This window comes from Amphiura filiformis, chromosome 16, assembly GCF_039555335.1.
Source record: "Amphiura filiformis chromosome 16, Afil_fr2py, whole genome shotgun sequence".
NCBI lineage: Eukaryota > Metazoa > Echinodermata > Ophiuroidea > Amphilepidida > Amphiuridae > Amphiura > Amphiura filiformis.
Window position 1 is genome coordinate 14,020,360 of NC_092643.1, and position 22,010 is coordinate 14,042,369.

Sequence of the window (22,010 nt, forward strand, 5' to 3'; positions counted from 1 at the left end):
TCTCACACGCTATACTCCGAGATACGCTATACCCCGAGAACTGCTCAACCCACTAACCGCTGTCCCCGGGACAGTGGTTAGTGGGTTGTGAGCTGTTACTGGGTTTTTAGCAGTTCTCAGTTTATAGCATGGTGTCTCGGAGCATATAGTGTGTAAAAACAAAACAAAAAAGCCCTGTGGCAGGGCTAGTGGCCAGGGGGTTGATGACATCTTGTAACTAGTTTTATTTGGTGAGCAGGTTTCAAATCATTGAACTAATTGATAAATTTAAACGAAGAAAAAGAAAGCACATTTTAGTGAACTTTAAAAGAAAACATCTTGGAATCACATAAAAGGATATAAAATTGCGGAAAGTGTATTACAAACATGTCTGTCACAAAAAGGTTTCCATAATTGAATACCTGAGTGGAAGAAGGGCCCAACTCCAATTTTTTTACAAAAATGAGTTAGACCCAGCATCTTATTGCCAGCAGACTGTTCTTCATTGTGTGTGAAAGACGAGCCAAAATCCACTTTCTAAATAGTCTTCCACATACACTTAATCATGGTTTTCATGGAAGAAAGGCCCAACTCCATGGAGTTGGGCCCTTCTTCCACAAATATTGAGTTAAAGAGGAATTTTGTTCATCCATGAAATCTGCTTTTCACTACAATAAACTTCCTTGCTAACATATTACATGCTTATACTTGTGCAATTAATGGATAATTTCCACATTTCTGGAGCTATTTATAACACATCTGCTTACGGAACTGGCACTTGCAGTATATTAGTGGAAGAAGGGCCCAACTCCAGCTCGTCTTAAGACCTGTGCCGTTGCCATGGAAACATCATATATGATTTTGAATGTATGCAGGACTGTATATTCATGTATTAAAGGTCCCCTGATGATGAAAACATTCTGTCTATAAAACTTATCCAAATATTAAGTTTTTTCTTAATATCTTAAAAACAGTTTTGATGGAGTTGGGCCCTTCTTCCACTTAGGTATTCAATTGTTCATCAGATCAGAGTGAGAGTAACTTGCAGTGTGTCAAGCATTAATTGTGCGCACATGATTACATGCTTGACTTGTTCAACTTTTGCACCCATATACCAGAAGTTTTTAATGAGCGACATATGGCTGTTTTGTGAAAGTACATCGCACTCAGGGCATGCATCCATGACTAGAGTGAACTTAAATTATGATACCAATGATATACTCTGATCGGCACTAAAAAGACTACTTATTTCACCTTAGCATGTTGTCGTTGGGCAGGAAAAACCTCCTTGTGATTGTGGCCCCTGAACATGTTTAAAACAAAACTGCTAACAGGTTACATAGGAGGTTTTGCTGTAAACATGTTCAGGGGCCAATGGCACACAGGAGGTTTTTCCTGCCCAATGACAATGTAAATTTCAAATCCCACCATTCACCTGTATATCTGCATTCATTAAAACAAGCGTGTATAGTACATTGTACATATGAGATAAAAAATTATGCACATGTGTTGTGTCTATAGATTATACAAGGCCTTCCCATTGCCATAACTGATCATAGTACAGCATTTGGGTTATAACTCTGCCTACATAAGGTATATTGCTGATAGCGATCGATGGGCAAACGTGATGCATGCTGGGAAGGAAAAGGGCTCAAAAGCTATAGAATTTGTCACCCGAGATTGCAAATTTGAGCCCTTTTCAACCCAGCATGCATCAGTTTTGCCTGTTGATCGCTATTAGCAAGAAATGATAAAATATTTGTCATTTTTGCCAGTTAATTTTTTTTTACAAAACATTTTGTTTATGCATCACCTCTTCCACAGGTCAGTCTCTTACACAAGACATACCACCACACACTTCATTGCACATTGAGTATCCTTGGCAAAAGTACCTCTCTCATACATAATTGACCGTTGAAAGTCCATCGCAGTTTATGATGCCTGTTACACATTGGAACTTTGCACTGTACATGATGCTGAGGAGGTACTTTTATGCGTGGTGATAGGGGAAATTATTTCATGCTTCGCACGTTTTATCGGAAATACTCAGTATGATAAGTTCTATTGCAACTGATCAAAGTACAGCACTTGAGTATATAACTCTGCCTGCATGTATACCCCAGGATAATGACACATCAGCAGTTATTACACTCTATATTATCAGGCAGTTTATCTGCAGCACAACGGAAGCCCAGATTTGCAGCAGAACTATCCACAGTGTTCTGACTTCTCGCCTCGCAACGATAGCGATAACAGTACGATAAATGGCACATATAGGAGCCTCCTTTCTTGACTTTATCATTGCCTGATGCTGGTCCTGTTGGGTTGGACTGTGGTGTGGGCTCATGGTTCACAGTCCACCAGTCTGACACCCACTCCCACACATTACCAACTGTGTTGTATAATCCATACCTGTTGGGAGGGAATGAAGTCACTGGTGCGGTTCCAGCATAGCCATCTTCAGCAGTGTTTTCAGTTGGGAATGTTCCTTGCCATATGTTCATTCGATGTTCACCTTTTGGTGTGAGTTTGTTGCCCCATGGAAAGAGTCTGAAAGAAAAAAATGTTAAGGGACTATGTTAAAGAGTCTTAATAAAACATACAATTAAACATAATTGAGAGTCCCTTGCAGTTCATTATACAAATCCAAACTAGACATTCTGTACACCATCAGAATATGGTTCAATGAAATAATAAGCAGCCTTAGTCTTAGCAAATCTACAGTTCTCCAGAATGCAGAAATAAATCTCTCCATCTCTCCCAGACATTGGAAATTGAGGTATTAATATTGTAAAACATGAAGTGTCATACTTATTTATTAAACAATATCTTTATGCTTGTTCACTTTCCATTGTACTGCACATCCATTCCAATCACAGAATTAGAGAAGGAGAACCGGGACTCTCTATACCGCCACATACAATCGCGCCGTCAGCTATGGGGACAAAACTGGGGGTATTCGGGTCCTTGCCAACGGTGCGCGGAGACGAATATTCCTAAGAATTCCTGCGTCTCATCTTTAGCGGCTTGCCATCGACACGTTTCATTATAAAGCGTATTAAACTACACTTAGTATGCGATTTCGCATATGCATGACAACAAATGCCTCGAGAGCATTCTGAGGGAAACTGAATACCCTCAATTTTTGCTCCATGCCTGTATCGAGATAGTGGTCAAGTCCCGGTTCTCCTTCTCTAATTCTGTGATTCCAATGGATAAGGAACAACAAAAAGATTCACATTATTGACCTTCCCCCCTATCATGCACTATTCTAGGAGGTTGAGTAATCTCATCACCGTACATGAGCTTCAACAGGAGGATACAACAATACAATATTCAAAGCTCATAATGAATGTCACCAGCAGCAATAACCCCTGGAATTGTGGGATAACATAAATGGTCAATGGTAGACTAATATAGATACATGCGATTCAGCAACAGGCAAAGTCCATCATCATCTGTTAACGAGGGCCAATCATTCCATGAAAGGTGCGCATGAAAATGCAACCCCCCTCCCCCATTCTACACCAGTACCTTGTATGTTTTTAAAGTATAGTTTTGACATCTGTAATTAAAAGGGCATCCCCCACTTTTCTCAAAAAAGTTGAGATTTTTATATCACTGGAAACCTCTGGCTACATAATGTTTATGTACAAAATATTTTTTGCAGATTAATTTGTTTAGCAAAGATATCGTGAAATTTGCACCAGAACGAAATTACAACGCATTGTCTATGGAGCAGTGTAATACACATAATCATGCATAACTCGCGAACGCAAAATCGGAATCATCTGAAATTTTGGGAATAGGTTTTTTTCGTGGATATCTAATGAAAAATGACATTAGTAGAGGATGCTGGGATCACAAAATACTCCTTTAAATAATTAAATACAGTACCTGTGGTTTTCTACACATACATGGAATAGAAAGACCGGCCCTCATGAATATGCAAGGATTCTCATTGTATTCAAAGCACATGGACTCTGCCTGTTGGTGAATGGTTTGTAGTTTATTATATTAATCTATGTGGTCAATATACTCACCTATTTTTGAGACCGCCTCTAGCAGCAAACTCCCATTCAGCTTCTGTTGGCAGCCTTTTACCAGCCCATTGACAGTATTCCACAGCATCATTCCATGAGGTATGTACAACAGGGTGATCCATCCTAGCCTTGATGTCTGTGTCAGGTCCCTCTGGATGCCGCCAATCAGCTCCCTGGAAGAAATTAATCATTGGAAATACTTAATTGCATGTACATGTAATATCAAATTCAATGGACAGCCTAGATGGCGGCTTTGAAATTAGATATGGAATCCAGGAAGCTCATTCAACGTTTGGTACATTAATTATGATTAGAAAAGAGGTACCGCTAGAATGTACCTCATTTCTTAACATATACATGTATAATGAACCACTTGTATTGAAGCACTTATATTTCAGTGAAGTAATTGGATTCCTTGCCCAGGGCTATAATATACATAACTTTTGTTACCAGCAGGGTTCGCAGTTTTTCACGTTTTCGCATCCAGGACGCTTTTTGTACTCATCACTGGACCCGGAAAAAGTAAGATTACATAACCTGAATGGGTCCAGCAGGCTGTGCTTGGACCCGGAAAAATCCCATCCCAGAAATTGTAAACATGGTAAAAAGCATTGGCGACATTATTGTAACGTAATATTTACACGATCCAAAGAAAGTCCACCTCTTCTACATACAGTTCATTCTACATCTGTGCATGAAATAGCGATGGGTGAGCCCACACTGTGTATCATGTAGCAGCGATTTTAGTAATTGTATGTAATTTATGAATGAAAACTTTGAAAAGTTGTTAAAAAATATGCTGTGAGCCAACTGAGCTGAATCGGTGGTACATTTCAGGCTTATTTAATTTGGGATGGGGCTTTTCCCATAAATTGTTGCCAAAAATCGAAAGTTGGATGGTCGTAGAGGTGATTTTGCACCTGTTTGTCCCATTCTTTTTGCTGGCATTTTCTTCTATTTACTTTGTCTTGATTAGTATGTGCAATATTTATATATAATATATTGTCTTTGTAATTGTATATAAGCCAGTGATGAAGCATAATAAATAAATAAATTTCCTGGTGACTATTAAGAAAACACGTTTTTGCGGAATTGTGGTAGATGTATTTTCAACTGAGCAAATATAGCAAATAACAAATAATTTAGATGATTAAAGTAGTTCATATTATTTGGTAGTAATTGCATTTTTTTGAGAATAGTAGCCGATCGTGGTAAGTTGTCTTTTATCCAATATTTGCGGCTCGACTTGGATAGATTTTGGGTGCCGAATTCGACAGACTTCATGCGCGCCAGTACTGAGTGAAAATGGCATTTCCGGGTGTTCCGCCTTCCATACATCAGATACATTAGTGCAATTTGGACCCACAAAAATCAGCTTGGGACCCGCAAAATTAAACTAAATGGAATCTGAATAAGTCCAGCATAAAAAAGTGGACCCGGTTATTTGAGAGCAAACTGTGAACCTTGGTTACCAGTGCGTAGTTATTTTTTGAGAAAAACACAAAAATTAGTCACAAAATTTATCAGGGGGTGTAAGGTACTACACCCTGGCAAATTTTGTGCCTATTTTTGCATTTTTCTCACAAATTAGAGCGCATTGGTGACAAGTAAGATATGTATATTAATATTATAGGGGCAAGGATTACATCTACTGCACTGAAAATTTCATTTCAGCACAGACAACAGTTGTGGAGTTACAGTCAAAAATGAGGGAAAACCAATATTTGAGTCTTGAGTCACTGAAATTTCAGTGTAGTAACTGGATTCCTTGCCCCTATAATATACATAACTTTTGCTACCAGTGTTTTATTAGTTTTTGAGAAAAATGCAAAAATAGTCACAAATTTATCAAGGGGTGTAGTACCCCCTTAAGTAATTTTGTTGAAAATTTTGGGATATGGAGAGGAATTCTTGGATATGGAGATTTAAAAAAATGCATAAAAAAATTTATGAGAAATTTTGCAATCTTGGAATGAAATTTGGCTATCTTATTTAAAAAGTAAAAATTCCAGTCCTTTTTTTTTTGTTGCAAAAATATAAGAAAAAAGTCTAGGGTTGGACCTATTTTTAGGGTTGGTCAGGTTGCGCCAATCAAACAATTTTTTAGGCCTAACCCATGGAATTCCACCTACCTTGACTGGTAGCCACCAAGGTGCCGCTGCTACTGCCTGCGTTATATCCTTCTTCACCTCCTCACTAATCCTGGCTTCCAAAACAAATGAATCACCAAACCTCTCTGCCTCCGTCACATAACCTGTTGCATTCACAAAATATTCAAACTCGGCATTGGTGGTTTCGTAAACATCAAAATAGAATGAATCTAAAGTGATTTCTCTGGTGGGATACTCCCCATCTAATGGTATCTTGGGTTCATCTGTTCCCATGGTGAAAGTGTCACCTTTTAGAAGCACCATCTGGTTAGTTCTTGGGTACGTTGCTTCATCAATTTCACCGACATGATCAGATCGGTATTTCTCCTTCTCCGACTCTACAGTTTCCCCTGATTTTTGTCTATTCAGGGCTGAGCAACCGCATCCCACGTCCTGCTCCTCGGAATCTGCGCCCTCGCATGGCGATTCAGCGTCGCATGTTTGCTCACCGTCTGCACATGTACCATGAATGGCCAAAGCCGATAGCACCATCATGTACAAAGTCAATTTCAGCCACGACATGATTACTACTGCACAAAAATTGCTATAAAGATTCTGTAATGGGTATAACGGTATAAAAATATTTTGGTTGCTAGACTATTCACAGCTCGTCCCTTGAAGTCTTATATTTGTCCATTTCCTCTGGGAACATTTTACTTAGCTCTGTGACTAGCGACTTCTTGAATTTCTGAAAATCAAAAAATATAAAACCAATGTTTAGAAATCAATTAAAACACAAGCAACCATGTAATCAAAATACACAAGTGTGAACAAATTCACTGAATATCAGACACAATTGTATACAGTCTGATATATAAGTCCAAATGTGTACATTTTGATAAACATTTAAAATCTACTTATGATCAGTCTGGTTGGTAGACAGATGGTTACTCATTATCATTTAATCAGCACCAAATAAATGGCATCATAACATTGATACTGGCCAACGTAAGTGGAATACCAATGTAACAGGTATACTGTATTAAATATGTGTGAAACTTTCCAAAGCCGTGCATGTAAGCCCTGTTTATATTGGCTTGCAGAGAAATAAAAACAATTCTTTCCTGCCTACTTGGTAGCGATTAAACAATAAGTCTCATATCCATACTACAATAACAGCACCCTTTTCATTCCATCATCATCATGCCAACTAAAAATGAAACTATCAAGAATACTGAACTGATGTTCAAGCAATAATGAATTTGTTTAATTAAAAAACTCATATAAAATTTAAATTTATACTCTTGTCATATAAGCAGCTGCGTTCATCCACAAGCTCAATTTATATAATATTCATATGCAGTGTAAACCTTAAAGAGAGGTGTGAATAAAAAGTATTTTCATACTCTTCATCAGGATAGCTTCAAGTTTGAGTTCTGTTAAAAATTCTGATTTTTTATACAGCATAGTAACAATCATCGCATACAAAATGTCAACAAATTTGATCAGTTTACAAAGTAATACCAAAATCTGAATTTTGATGATTTTTACGATCGTCTGGATGAGCAAATCACTGAATGGGCCTTTAACTGCATATTAATAATTGCCTATGCTCCTACCAGAATTTATTTGTATGTAGCTTATGAACACCATCTGTTTCTATCTCATATTAGAAATAGATACAACACAAGAGGTCAAGTGTCAAATGCATTATATCATTTTTTTAATCTTCTAATGTAAATAAAGCCCGTTTAGATCCATGCCGCATGTGTTACCATATCTGACCTTGTATCATGCATTTCAATCACACATTATTTCTAATAATACCGTAAAAACTTGATAGTTAGCATATGTGCTTACTATCGAGTGCTTTTAAAACATGCAAACATGAAAAGCGTAAAGGGTTTTGAGCAAATCATCGATACACATAGTTATATACCAAAAAGTAAACCTGCAAATTTGTGTCTTAACCCCATTAGCTCAGTTGGTAAAGCGCAGGACTTTGGTACAATTTCATGTTTTCAAAAGTGCTCGATAGTAAGCACATTATAATGCTAACTATCAAGTTTTTACGGTATGGATGCTGTAGCACCATGCTCTTTTTGGATTTTCACAAAACTTTGTTTCCAGTTTAAATGTGTGAGCGGGGGTGTGTACATAATTATGCGTTTGCCATCAAAAAGGGATGTTTTTATGAAATTTGACATTTCAATCATGGAAGCGCAGCATATCAGTAAAAACAGCCGTTTGTCAGTTCTGTACAGGGTCCCCGTTTGGCAGTAAACACATGCAGGGGTGGGTGTGTACCAAAAATATGTGTCCTGAATATTTATGTAACCAGTTTGACTTTGTTCATAATGCTCACGATCACAAAACAAGGAGTCATTCTTCAAACACATTGATTGTGCCTAAATACAATTCTAATAGTGGTAAACGTTCATTTATTGTAAGAGCTACAAACTTGCAATAATTTACCACCTTAATTTCGTGTGAACCTTGAAACTCTGTCATTGCATAAATTCAAGACAAGCATCATTGCTTCTGAATTATAATCATTTATTATTGTGTATTTTTAGATTTATGATATTGTATTTAAAATGTATTTATATTTTGTGTAATCTTGTAAATATCATTTTTTGTTGTTGTTTTCTGTAAATAATGTAAATATCATTTTACTTTATGCATGAGGGCCTGCTTGGAAAGCAGTACTAGCCACTGAGGTAGTTTAAACCCCTCAATAAAGATTTCACAAATAATAAAAAAATGTACTGTGTGCATGTTTATTTTGACAGGTTAGTGCAAAGAGGCCCATTGGTAATAGCTGCCAGTTGTCACTTCTAGAAAAAGCAAAAATAAATTATCTTGTCTATATAGGGCAGCTATTGCAGATACAATATATGTGACCATACAGCACAAATGAGCCGTAAATTCCCTAAATTGTATTCCGAGTTACAGTGTAAAATGTGCATGAAGGTCGTATTCATCGGTACCTCTAGCTGGCGCGACATCTATCTCATTTTTATAGTCAAACACCAATCAATAATCCTATTGTTGAAGAGGATAATAAGCTTAGATGGCTATAGAATTTTTAATAGCTCTGGTCTTTGTTTGCTTAGGCTAATTCCTGTTCAAGTGATTTGGGGATGATTTGAAATGACTGACAATTTATGACTGTTTGATATTTATTGCCAGCAATGTGGAAAAAGAGACACATGTAGAAATGAAAAAAGCTACCATTTTGTTGAAGGAGCAAAGTTCAACAAACCATAACCCTGCTTCTGGATATCGTTTGAAGTCAAATAATGTACAATTATAAAGCTTATGATGTATATTTTCTAAACACAAAATAAAACAAAATTGACTGGGGAGGAATTTACGACTCATTCGCTGTGTACGGTCACATATGGCATTTCTAGCAGCAACCTTCCATCTGTATACAAATATAAATTGTGTGCTTGTATACTTACCCTGAATGTTTCTATCTTTCCTTTCACTTGTTCATTTTTTACAACAGCTTTTTCCATACAATCTTTGGTGTACAGTTGAGGATTTTTCCCTTGATCTATATACCTGCAAGCAAGCAGTGTGGAAACAAAAATACAGATTATATAACATGGTCATTTAAAGGTGCAGTAGTGCAAATCTACTGGTCATAGGACACTGCAGGGTCAGAAATTCGCAACCAAGTGTGAGAATCTGTTTGGATTCTCTCAGTGGAATTTTGCAAGAATCCATGGATTATCGCCATATAACTTTGTATGATAAACTGAAATATTTACGAGAATCCATTTAGATTCTTGCAATTTTGTTGACGAGAATCTTTGCGAGAATGGATTCTCGGATTCTGCCAAATTTCTGACCCTGGACACTAGGAGACTGTAATTACATGCAAAATTCCAAACTCTGAATAGTGCTAATAGAATTGTGCATACTTCCATAGTGGACGATGCATGTTCCCTGTCATCTCATGCCTGCAAAGTCCAGTACAACTGGATGTAACTACTGTGTATTCAAATAACTTTTTTTATTTTCCGTATTTCTTTTCAAAATAATGTTTAATGTGTAAGTGCCAAATAACCAATCTACACAGTAACATATTATTTTGAAATGAACCTCCCAGTGGATGCAATTTTTCAAAAGGGGCTATTGCTAGAGGCAAATTTTAATGAAAAATATCACCATTTAAGGTGGTACTACACCCCCTGATAAATTTTGTGACTAATATATTGCATTTTTCTCAAAAAATAACTACACACTGCTAACAAAAGTTATGCATATTATAGGGGCAAGGAATCCAATTACTTCACTGAAATTTCAGTGATTCAAAACAAGTGGTTCATCATATATAAAAGAAATGAGGTACATTCTAGCGGTACCTCTTTTCTTATGACAAATAATGTACCGCTTGTCTTGAGTCACTGAAGGATTCCTTGCCCCTATAATATACAGAACTTTTGTTACCAGTGTTATTATTTTTTGAGAAAAATGCAAAAATAGTCACAAATAACCAACTGGGGTGAAATTACTTGCTTCCTCATTTAAAATTGCAGCTGCTGTAAACAACGTTTGCAGTCAAGATTTATAAAAAATAATACAGAAAATTCATTATTTGCATTGTACCTTTTCATGCAAAAATGTGATTTACTTATAAATAAATAAAATAAAATAAAAAATAAATTTCGGAATTTATATAGCGCCTTTTCCAAAGGATTCAAAGCGCTGTAATTTCACTGCATGGTGAATCATCACAATCAGATCGCACCAACTATGCTGGTTGCAGCCGAACATGGCTCAAACCTATCCGCACTTAGATTGTAACATCCACCCATTTTCTGCAGTTTTTGATAACCAAACATCTAATCACCGATTTTTGAATACAGGAGGAAACCGGAGATCCCGGAGAAAACCTGCGAGAGCGAGCATGGATCGGGATAAACCAAGTGCACATACAGGTCTTGGGCACAGCCGGGGCTTGAACCCGGGACCTCAGCGGTGCAAGGCGAGGGAACTATCACTGCGCCAACTCGCTCAAACTTGCTTTGTTTATATAAATAAAAATGTTGGCTATAATTTGACAATGAAATGAGTGTAAGTTGAATGCAATTAGCCTTTTCGAAGTATGGCGTTACTTTGGCATGTACACAAAAGGAGGGCTGTCTTCAATCTGGGTAAAACCTGGCAGATTCAAAAGACTTTACCCACTTCGTGTAGCGCCATCCTATTGTGTCCGCCATATCTCGAAAAGGCTAATTTCACAATTGTGATTTTTTTACAGGTTTTATAAGTTTACTCCCATCATAAGGCAAAAAATGGGGCTGTACTCAGCCCTCGAATGAACCCACGGCACCCATGGCATTTTGCCGTGGGTGCCCATCCCCACTGCCGTAATGCCCTCAGAATATGTCCTTTACCCAAGGCAGTCACTTGCCGTGCCCTCTAATGAAGTTGCCGTCGGTGCCCCAGCCCTGCCCCTTTATAAAATCATCTATCTATATGTTTGTGTGTGTTTTCTTCACTTTTGAGAATTGCCTTCGTGCCCTTCTCAAATTTTCAACAGTTGCCATGATGCCCTCTTGAAATATTATGCCTTGCCTTTTTAGTAAAAATCCAAGGCAATTTTCAACTTGCCCTAAAAAAGTTGCTGTGCCCCTTCAGATCCTGAATTCGAGGACTGGCTGTACAGTACTTACTCAAATACTTCTAGAGGCACTTGGACATCTTGGACTTGGGATTTGTTCTTGTCTAGCTCTTGGAGACCTGTTACAAGGGTATGGCTGAAAAACAATTGATTAGAAAAGTATTCAAAAATAATAGATAACATTAAGTTACACTAGATATTTTATTTTGTGATTGCAATTGTAAGAAATCATGCAAAATTGCATTGGCCCATTTCCCCTCAAATTGAAAAACTATTAAAATTTGATTTTAATTGCCAGTTAGAAATTCTGTTAAGGGCGTACTACACCCACATATTGGTTTGATTGGTCTAAAAAAATATTTTTTCATTTATAGCTAGGCGATATATGCACGGATCATGTGAAAAAAAAAAAAAAAAGGTGCTTTTTTACCATTGTATAGTAAGTCATTTTAGCCCTATATATTTTTTGTTTACATGTATCCTAGTAACTCAGATGCGTGTTTCATAACAAACCATAATTTATTCTTTTCAACATGTTCAAGTAGGGTACATGAATAGAATACATTAATTCCTTTGTTATACCATCTATAGAAATGTACTCACTGATTATAACACTGAATAAATTAAATAGACCTAATCTCTTCCACATAGACAATTTAATACTACACCATGTATTTATCTTCCATAATGTGTTGTTAGGAAAAGAGATTAAAAAGGGCTATAAGGTCATCAAAGGTCAGGTTATAGGTCAATTGGTTCAGGTCAAATTCAGGCATCAATTTTGAATATGTACATGTGATACTCTGTGATATCATACATGTCATAATGAGGCATCAATTTTGATATTTTGTCTGTTAGTGTTACTGGATATATAATGGAAATATGTGAGGTGGATATACTAAAATACCTTGGGATGTAAATGGTGAGTACAATTTAGATTGCCTAGTTGAGATGGATTGGGCAAATAAATATAAAATAGTTACCAAAATCACAAAAATGAAGCTTACGGAAAACTACCTAATATGGTGGTATAGGTGACAAAAATACAATCTTTTTCAACATTGTTGTAGTGTGGTTGTGGTAACCTGTTACCTATGGCTTAATTAAGTTTCAGTGAAATAGTGTCGCAAGTTCAAAATACAAAATATAGCTCAACATTGAAAATAGAAGCATTTTAACCGGTTCGTTTTTTGATAGTTGTGGAGCACCAAGTTCATGAAGTCATAAAAAGAAATCAGGGACCACTTATTCCCATTTTACATATCAACATTATTTCCCTAATGTGTTAGCAACACATATAACGAAATCCGTTGATAGTAAGCTTTCCAAAATGAAGTGAATTTAAAACATCAGTGATGTACCACCTTTTGGCTTATATCATTAGAAGCATGTGGTCGCATGTCATGAAATGGGCATAAAAAGTGTTACACACACTAAAATGTCAAAAATCACACCGATTTGTATTCAACTGAACATAACTTTTTATTTTGTACATATCATGTATAGGAAAGTATACATTTTTAGGAAGTCTACATTACAAGGATCTCATATGTGGCAAAAACAAAGTCAATATTCAGGGTGGGTAAAATTTATATAGGGTGTAACATAATAATTATTTAAAAATAAATGCAATTTGTTACACCCTGGTAATTTTTTCCCCATTGATGAATAAGTAAAAACAGATATTGATCTAGAAGGATGTAACCATGGCCTTTCATTAAAAAAAATCTGGGGGCTGATTTCATTGTGGTTAGAACATACAGGGTGGTCAAAATTGTGTATTTTTACCAGGTAAAAAACAAGTTTTCAAGCTATATAGTCCCTTGAAAGACCTGTTTATCTGATGTGTGATTATTTACCATCTAGATAAGTTTAAAAAATCACATTTGCTTAAGTTTCCTTCTGCTTTGTAGAGCTAGTATTGAGAATACAGGGTGATCCATTAAGCGGAGATGATTTTTGCTGTGCGATGACCAAAAAATCCATCTTCTTCATAATACATTGGATTTTGTTGTGTGGTGATAAACAACACATATTAATCTTGTTTTATATTAATCATTTCTGCTCTATTTGGTTATCAATGTTCCAAAACCTAGAAAGGAAGTATGAACAACGTACCACAAACCCCCACAGAAAATGGGTCAAAATGAAGTTAATTAACAGTGAATTAATTAATTAATAGGTTGCATAACATTCAAAACTGTTTATATCATGAAATAGATCTAGGATCAAGAATACTATGTATGAAATTTGTGGTTCATGCTACTTGTACTTTTCTAAATACAGCATCTACAGTCTATGTTCAAAGTTGCTTCCTTTTTTGCTTTTTTTGTGTAATTCCTATGGTGTGCGACATCCTCCCATGCGCTGTCCTCCGATCCCCCGCAACCCACTCAGACATTTTGACCCCCAACTCGCTTGTTACTAATCCAAATAGCTATAAATGGTCTTAAATGAAGGGGGAGATCAATAGCAACAAAATGACACCAAATTTACTTCTTTAGGGGATGTAATTCTGAAATTAATTGAGACTGAACAATAAAAAACCTATTCACATGTAACAAATCCCCCATATTTGATAGCCCAGTTCACGACATGCGACCATGTACGCTTCATTGATACTGATGCCACCAATTGAACGAGAAGATTTGCCCCTTCATTTTGCATACCACTTTGTCCAACTTCTTTTTCTCATTTCTTCACAAAATGCAAAAAAATGCAAAAAAAATGCAATGGGTGTAGTACCCCCTTAATGATATGATAGTGTTTCATTTGGCAAAACAGGACAATATTATCCACACAAAAATGAGTGCTGTATTTTTCTGGAATCAGTAGTACGGTACACTAGAACTTACAGTTTTTGATTTAGAGTGACTTGTCCCTGAGGTTGGAAATCACTGACGATTATTCCCAGCTGTCTTGTGTTCTCTATGAAACGCTCCAAATTTTCCACAAGTGAATCAAACTTTTCTGATCCCATGTTCACCACCAGTCAACAACTGTAAAGACAATATATAATAGCATACATGTACATTTTAACAGAAACACAGTAAGTCTAGTACTAGTCTACTCCTACTACTAGAAACATATCAACACACTTATAATTGTATTTACTAATGGTTTATTACCGTAAAATGCATCTTTATTGTAGGCCTACAGTATTGAGTTACAACATGTTTGGCGATCCTGACTTTTAGACCACCCGAGCTAAAAGGTACAAATTGCAAATTTATCATATTAAACTTTTGCAACAAGGTTAAACATGTTCTCAACTGTACAAACATACCTTTTATTCCATCGAACAAGCTTTATTTTGTTCCAAAATTCACGTTTTATAGCTATTTTTGGCGTAAAAGAGCTGGTAACAAAACCGGTGATGCCAGCTCCGAAGTTTTCGCGTAGCACTGTAAGCGCTTGATGTACGCTCATTTTGACGGCAATTTACGCTAGCGTATCATGCATTTTCAATCGCGTTTGACATCGTTTTACTGCGTGACGCAATTCTGCATTTACATTGTTTATTCAAAATGGCGAATTTCTCGAAAAACGTGATACATATTACCCCGAAATTTCCCTCATTACTCAAAGCCCTGCCCGTTTTCACAATATTTTAGCTTCTTGGATATCATCGGAAACATAGATTAGTAATATTAGGTAGGTCACTGTATTTTTTAAGATTTTTTTAGATGATTTTTACGATGAAAAAATTGACGTTTTAAGCTTCTTTTCAAAAATTGGTTTTAGCTTGTTAAAAAACGGGTAAAAATCGTTTTTAGCTTGTTGGATATTTTTGCTAAATAGTTTAAACTTAAAGCTTGACTCCTTAGATGAAACTTTTAGTTTAAGCTTGTTAGAATATTAAACATTGATGAAATAGTAATATTTTAGCCCTATATAGCGCGGGTGGTCTAAAAGTCAGGATCGCCCTGACTCCGGGTTTTTGAAAAAGGGAGGAGGGGGCTTACGCTTTTATTTTTTATCGCAAAATTAGTGTAAATACTCATAATTAGAGCTGTTTTAGCATACATAATATTGCCTGGAAAAGGAGGAGGCTTTTTATTTGTAGTTCTGAGAGACCCATTTATCTAAAAACCTTCATTGCACTTCCTCATCTTATTCATGCTGTTGCTTTACTTTATCATGCTTCAACGATTCCCGGCACTGATTCTGACGTGATTTGAGACAAAAGATTCATGACGATGCGTGAGATTGTACTAATTTTCCAGCTTTTGAGATTTACTACCTAGGCGTGAGATTATACTACCTTGGCGTGAGACCGTGAGAAAGTGACCCAATGCGTGAGACTCACGGCCAATGGGTGAGAGTTGACAGCCCTGAATGACGCGACGGTGCAAAATTCGACAACCTTGTCCTTGACTTTTCAACTAAGCTTATCATTTTTTAAATTTTAAAACGTCGTTGTACAAACAAATTTTTATAAGTGCACGAGTACAAGATATAAGTACAACTTCTAAGTTAAGTCTTCAAACAAAAAAGTGACTCACATTGCACCATTAACTACTTCTTTTCATGTTTCTGCTGTCCTCCGTCGTTGTTTTTCTGAGCTTCCTGATTTTTTTTTTTTTTTTCTCTTTCAGGGATGAGCGATAACAGAAACAACACGCAATTATTATTTTTGCAAAAGCGACTTCGCTCAACCCTAGAAAGAAAGAAAGAAAGAAAGAAAGAAAGAAAGAAAGAAAGAAAAAAAGAAAGAAAGAAGAAAGAAAAAAGAAAAGAAAGAAAAAGAAAAAAGAAAAGACTAAAGAAAAGAAAAGAAAAGACTAAAGAAAAGAAAAGAAAAGAAGAAAAGGAAGGACTTTAATAAGGCCCAATTTCTTTGTCTCCAGTAGACAGCACCACTAACACGGCTTTAAAATAAGAAGCTACCTCGTTGCGGAGACAAAATGACAACATCCATTTAAAAGGGCATTTCGTGATCCACAGCCTCATCCCCCACTTTTCTCAAAAAAAGTTGAGATTTTTATATCACTGGAAACCTCTGGCTACATAATGTTTATGTACAAAATATTTCTTGCAGATTAATTCGTTTAGCAAAGATATCGTGAAATTTGAATTTCGTTCTGGTGCCCCTGAACGAAATTACAACGCACCCATTGTCTATGGAGCAGTGTAGGCCCTAATACACATATAATCATGCATAACTCGCGAACGCAAAATCGGAATCAACTGAAATTTTGGGAATAGGTTTTTCTCGTGGATAATGAAAAATGACATAAATAGAGGATGCTAGGATCACGAAATACTCCTTTAAGTTGAGCTAGGCCTATCTTCAATAGATAGCAAAACCACAATGGATGTAACAAAATAGGCCTACCGAAAAAACAATCGCAACACTTAAGGTGGTACTACACCCCGGGTAAATTTGTGACTATTTTTGCATTTTTCTCAAAAACTAATAAAACACTGGTAAAAAAGTTATGTATATTATAGGGCAAGGAATCCAGTTACTACACTGGAATTTCAGTGACTCAAGACAAGTAGTTATTGATTTATTGATCAAATATTGGTTTTCCCTCATTTTTGACTGTAACTCTACAAGTGTTGTCTGTGCTGAAATAAAATTTTCAGTGAAGTAGTTGAGGTCCTTGCCCCTATATAATATACATATCTTACTTGTCACCAATGCGCTATAATTTTTGAGAAAAATGAAAAAATAGGCACAAAATTGGAAAGGGGTGTAGGCATAGTACCACCTTAAGACATTTTAATTTGATCTTTACTAGATAGCACCACATTCACAACAGGAAAAACATCGATTTATTTCGTTACAGAGATTTAAAAAAATGCATTAAATTTCAGCTATCTTCAGTAGATAGCAAAAGGACATGAATTCAAAATATGTAGAAAAAGGCTCGCTGTAAACACGTTTTATGAGCAGAAGTATAAATTGAAATTTAAAAATTGCTGTCTTACACAATTTTTAAATAGGGGCCTAATAATTTATTCTGACATAGAATTATGAACAAAAGTTTTTCAGTATTGTCATTTTATAATCAATGGTACTGTTTTGTTTCTCATGCTGGTTTTGCTTATACAAGTTTACAAGTTTTATTAAATTCTATAACTACCTTCAAAAAGGTATGAGAGAATATAATCAACCATACAAGCATTATATATCCATACATTCACATACAACCAAATCCAAATATGTAATCCAAATACAAATCCAAATAGATAAAATAAAATACATATAAGATAATACCGTTTCAATTTTACGACTTCAAAATATACGACAATGCATAATAATAGGTTACTCAAATTTTTTCATAATATATTTGCAGAATTTGGCCAGATTGACCATTTCACTGTCTTCTCTTTCGTTAGACAACAACGGGCACTCAAAAAGATAGTGAAATTCGTCACCCACTTGATGTTTTGTGCATAGAGGGCACAAACATTCTTCTTTGGGGATACCTTGGTACCTTCCAGTGGTGATGGAAAGCTTGTGGTTACCACATCTAAATTTGCAAAGTTTGATACGATCATTCTGGTCAAATGTTTTGATATAATTTTCAAAATGAAGACTTGTTTTAAAGATTCTATAGTTACTACATTGACTGATTTTGTTAACTTCTTCATTCCAATTCTGTTTGTAAATATCAGAAAGCCTTAAATCCAAGTTATCTTTGAGCCAGAATTTATTAACAAGAGATAAATCATGATCGCAAAAATATGATAATCCAGCATTATCCAGAACAGACTTAATTTTTAGGAGATTGAAAAATACATTTGTTATAATTATAAAGACCTCATCAGTCTATACATAATACTCGTAAGCTTGGGTTTTACTGTTTGCAATTTTGTACCAGAAGTTGGTCATTCTTTTATCTACAGAAGAGCAAAGAGCAGTTCTCCCAAGTTCACCATAATACCATACAATTGGGAGTACTACTACTGATGATAGCATTTTTAAACCTAATGAAATAATACAAAAAAGAAGGAAATCATAAGACTTAGCATGAGACGAGCCAGAAAGATCATTTGGTATATATTTTTGTTTGCTGCCTGTCTGTTTGTTTGTTTGTTTTTTATCTACTCAAGATACGATTTACGGTGTAATTTGCAAATCACCCGTTGCGACATCCATCATCTTCTGTGAACACGCGCGAGCCCACTTACGGCCTGCATCATTTACGATCTGCATCATTTTCTCGGAACGCGCGCGCAAACGGCTATCTTCTGAAGATAGCATTGCGGGCCTAATAAAACAACAGAAACTATTTCACAAATTTAGAAAACATCTGTTAGGAAAGTCAAGTTGTTTTTGATGTTTTTTTGTTTGTGTTTTGTTTGTTTTTCCGCTATCTACTTAAGATAGTATTTTTTAAAATATAAAATACAAAGTAAGAAAGGTTGATAATATTTTGTTATCTACTTGGAACCGTATTAACTTCTTTTTTTTTTAATCATAGAAGTCAGATATTTCTTTTGGTACATTTTGTTTGTTACTAGGCCTACATATTTGTTGTTTGTTCAAGGTAGAATTTACGGTGTGATTTACAAATCATTATAGGCCCTTTGCGACATCACGCATCATCTGCTGTGAAAAAAACGCGCTCAAAGCCTAATTACGGCCTGCATCATTTTGTCGGAACTCGCAGACGGCTTTACGGGCTTAATGAAACAACACAGAAATATTTCACAAATTTAGAAAACGTCTGTTAAGAAAGTTTGTTTTGATGTTTTTGTTTGTTTGTTTATTTGTTTGCTTGTTAGTTTTTCCGCTATCTACTCAAGATAGTAATTATTTGTAAAATGCAAAGAAATTGAGAAAGGTTGATTATATTTTGTTAGGCATATCTACTGATGATAGGCCTATAGCATTTTTAAACCTAATGAAATAATACAAAAACGAAGGAAATCATAAGACTTAGCATGAGACGAGTCAGAAAGATCATCAATATTTTTGTTTGTTTGTCTGTCTGTCTGTTTGTTTGTTTGTTTTTTATCTATTCAAGATACGATTTACGGTGCAATTTGCAAATCACCCGTTGCGACATCCATCATCCTCTGTGAACACGCGCGAGCCCACTTACGGCCTGCATCATTTACGATCTGCATCATTTTCTCGCAACGCTCGCGCAAACGGCTATATTCTGAAGATAGCATTGCGGGCCTAATAAAACAACAGAAACTATTTCACAAATTTAGAAAACATCTGTTAGGAAAGTTTGTTTTTGATGTTTTTTGTTTGTGTTTTTTTTTTTTGCTATCTAGGCCTACTCAAGATATAAAAGGGGCCTCTTTTTTTGGGACACCCTGTATAAAATACAAAGAAAGTAAGTAAGAAAGGTTGACAATATTTTGTTATCTACTTATGATACCATTTGGAATCGTAGGAACTAATTTTTTTTTTAATCATAGAAGTCAGAAATTTAATTTGGTACATTTTTTGTTACTACATGTTTGTTGTTTGTTTGCTTGTTTGTTTGTTATCTACTCAAGGTAAAATTTACGGTGTAATTTGCAAATTATTTAGGCCCTTTGCGACATCACGCATCATCTGGTGTCAAAAAAACGCGCTGAAAGCCTACTTACGGCCTGCATCATTTTCTCGGAACTCGCAGACGGCTTTACGGGCTTAATAAAACAACACAGAAAATATTTCACAAATTTAGAAAAAGTCTGTTAAGAAAGTTTGTTTTGATGTTTTTTGTTTGTTTGTTTATTTATTTGCTTGTTAGTTTTTCCGCTATCTACTCAAGATAGTATTTATTTGTAAAATGCAAAGAAATTGAGAAAGGTTGAATAAATTTTGTTAGGCCTATCTACTGATGAGAGCATTTTAAAACCTAGTGAAATAATACAAAAAAAAAGAAGGAAATCATAAGACTTAGCATGAGACGAATCAGAAAGATCATTTGGTATGGTTTTGTTTTGTTTTTTATCTACTGAAGATACCATTTACGGTGCAATTTGCAAATCACCCATTGCGACATCCATCATCTAAATCTGTGAACACGCGCGAGCCCACTTACGGCCTGCATCATTTACGATCTGCATCATTTTCTCGCAACGCGCGCGCAAACAGCTATCTTCTGAAGATATAGCATTGCGGGCCTATAAAACAACAGAATCTATTTCACAAATTTAGAAAACATCTGTTAGGGAAAGTTTGTTTTTGATGTTTATTGTTTGTGTTTTGTTTGTTAGTTTCCGCTATCTAGGTCCTACTCAAGATAGTATTTTTTATATAAAATACAAAGAAAGTAAATAAGAAAGGTTGACAATATCTTGTTATCTACAGATGATACCATTTGGAACCGTATGAACTAATTAAAAAAAATAATAGAAGTCAGAAATTTCATTTGGTACCTTTTTTACTACATGTTTGTTGTTTGTTTGCTTGTTATCTACTCAAGGTAGAATTACGGTGTGATTTGCAAATCATTATAGGCCCTTTATCTGCTGTCAAAAAAACGCGCTCAAAATCGAGATATATTGATAATAATATATAGAATAGAATTAGGCCTACCGGTGATATATCTACTGAAGATCAAATTGAAATTTCAAGCAGTGAAGATTTCCTTTAATCATGATAATTTTCTGCTTGCTTTAAAAACGTTTATTTTTGACCGTCATAATTATTGGGAAATTCTTTGTTTTCAGTAGACAGCACCACTAACACGGCTTTCAAATAATAAGCTACCTCGTTGAGAAAAAATGACAACATCCATTTAATTTGAGTTAGGCCTATCTTCAATAGATAGCAAAAACACAATGGATGTAACAAAATTATAGGCCTACAGAAAGAAAATATCGCAACACTTAGCACCACATTCACAACAGTAAAAACATCGATTTATTTCGTTATAGAGATACAAAATAACAAAATGCATTAAATTTGAGATATCTTCAGTAGATAGCAAAAGCGCATGAATTCAAAATATGTAGTTAGGAAAAGGTTCGCTGTAAACACGTTTTATGAGCAGAAATATGTTGATTGAATAATAAACAAATTGCCGTCTTACACAATTTTTAATTAATAATATTTCCTTTCGTTCACAAACTGACTTTTCCCCAGTCAGAATAGTATTAATTAAATGATGTGTAAGACTGTATTTTTATTTCATGAAATGTGTTTGAAGCGAGTCTTTTCCTATTAAATTGAATTCGTGCGCTTTTGCTATCTACCGAAGATAGCTCAAATTTATGCATTTTCCTTTTTTTTAATCTCTTGAACGAAATTAATAGATTGATGTTTTAGAATTGTGATAGTGGCACAATCTTCTAAAG

The 22,010-nt window shown here is 35.4% G+C and overlaps 2 protein-coding genes across 3 annotated transcripts; both read right to left on the reverse strand.

Annotated features, from left to right (window-relative positions):
* Positions 1-276: 276 nt before the first annotated feature.
* On the reverse strand, positions 277-6,694 carry LOC140135600 (formylglycine-generating enzyme-like). 2 transcript variants are annotated; one of them, XM_072157142.1, is made up of 3 exons: positions 6,155-6,694; positions 4,023-4,195; positions 277-2,529 (listed from the first exon to the last, which is right to left on the reverse strand). In XM_072157142.1, the coding sequence occupies exons 1-3, from the start codon at positions 6,692-6,694 to the stop codon at positions 2,115-2,117; spliced, it is 1,128 nt and encodes a 375-aa protein (XP_072013243.1). In that variant the 3' UTR covers positions 277-2,114. The 2 variants fall into 2 exon arrangements, with proteins under 2 accessions (XP_072013243.1, XP_072013244.1); XM_072157143.1 differs by having other exon boundaries at positions 4,023-4,191; positions 6,151-6,694.
* Positions 6,695-6,721: 27 nt separating this feature from the next.
* Positions 6,722-16,353, reverse strand: LOC140135602 (mediator of RNA polymerase II transcription subunit 10-like). Its single transcript, XM_072157144.1, has 5 exons — positions 16,256-16,353; positions 14,606-14,749; positions 11,803-11,886; positions 9,580-9,682; positions 6,722-6,860 (listed from the first exon to the last, which is right to left on the reverse strand). Exons 2-5 carry the CDS (start codon positions 14,728-14,730, stop codon positions 6,774-6,776), a joined length of 399 nt encoding a protein of 132 aa, XP_072013245.1. The 5' UTR covers positions 14,731-14,749; positions 16,256-16,353; the 3' UTR covers positions 6,722-6,773.
* Between the last annotated feature and the right edge of the window lie 5,657 nt (positions 16,354-22,010).